The 1,163-nt window shown below is 41.7% G+C and overlaps 1 protein-coding gene across 1 annotated transcript; it reads right to left on the bottom strand.

Moving 5' to 3' along the window:
- Nucleotides 1-225: 225 nt before the first annotated feature.
- On the bottom strand, nt 226-612 carry LOC138365590 (uncharacterized). Its single transcript, XM_069326068.1, has one exon. The coding sequence runs from the start codon at nt 610-612 to the stop codon at nt 226-228; it is 387 nt and encodes a 128-aa protein (XP_069182169.1).
- Between the last annotated feature and the right edge of the window lie 551 nt (nt 613-1,163).

Raw genomic sequence — 1,163 nt, 5'->3', positions numbered from 1 at the left:
GTATTCCATTGGACTCCTTGTAGCCTGGAAATTCTGTTTTGATCAGTTGATTTAAATTGGTATTATTGGAGACCCACGACTGGAGAGGCATATTTTTCCCAATAATTCTCGACTGGCCTCTTGGTACATGATGAGCAGTTTACTTTCACTGCTCGATGTTCCTTGGAAATTGTAAACATACAAGTTGTTGCTAATTTCAGTTTTACTTGGGGAATTTAGTCCTCTTCAAGTGTGTCTAAGGTTTTGAAGCAGAAACAGCAAAGAAGTAGCACCAATTAAAACTGATGCAAACCTGTAGGAGATTAATTCACTGTTTGGATCATTAGGATCCTTGATCCATAGGAACTTTGTGTAGTTATGGTCTTCTTCATGGAGATCTACTCTGGGGAATACCTTACAGATGTCGGCCGTGTATGCATAAGTCCCTATGCGGAACTTAAACATCACATCATATAGCCTTTGAGTCAGGCTAGGGGGAGTTTGAAGGCAGTCATTCAATGAAACACTATTCTGCTTGGTCTCTGCACAACAGTTAAATATTATCCTTATTGGCATAGTAGCTGAATTCTTCAATACTGCATAGTGCGGCAGGTAGTGCCTTAGGGTCGTCATTAGTTACAGCCTCGATAAGTTAGTTATCAAGTTGTTGTTGGATTATATCATGGTACAATTTCAAGTTCTCAGGATGTCTATTTAAGCACATCACCTGTGACCTTAATTGGTTTTATGCCATGAAACGGTTTACGGGTTGCTGAAGGGGATTCAGCTTCCATGCTAACCTGACCCAGTATTGATTGTCCCTGTAAACAACTGAATCTAGGTATTGTTTGTAAGTCCAGTCCTCATCCGGTCTAGGATGTTTAGGGACAATGCCTAGAGTTGCTGGATCCAACAATTTATGTATGTGGGGGTCAAGCTCATCCTCGGACATGTATCTTAATTGTAGTGGTGAATTTCACCTAGTCATGTGTGAGAGTATGGTCTCTCAAGATGTCCTACAGCTGATATGATTGGCTCATTGCAGTGCACCGTGCACCTAGTCGTGCACATGCATGCACATCTCTGTTAACCCTTGGATGTAAACTGTCATATGGGGTGTCCCCAGGATGCCCACATAACCAGGAATACTTTTATAAAAAAGAGGCCACCATATGCCCAAGGGT

Source organism: Procambarus clarkii, chromosome 17 (assembly GCF_040958095.1).
Source record: "Procambarus clarkii isolate CNS0578487 chromosome 17, FALCON_Pclarkii_2.0, whole genome shotgun sequence".
NCBI lineage: Eukaryota > Metazoa > Arthropoda > Malacostraca > Decapoda > Cambaridae > Procambarus > Procambarus clarkii.
Note: the sequence above shows the minus strand (reverse complement) of the source record. Positions and strands in the feature narration are given on the sequence as shown.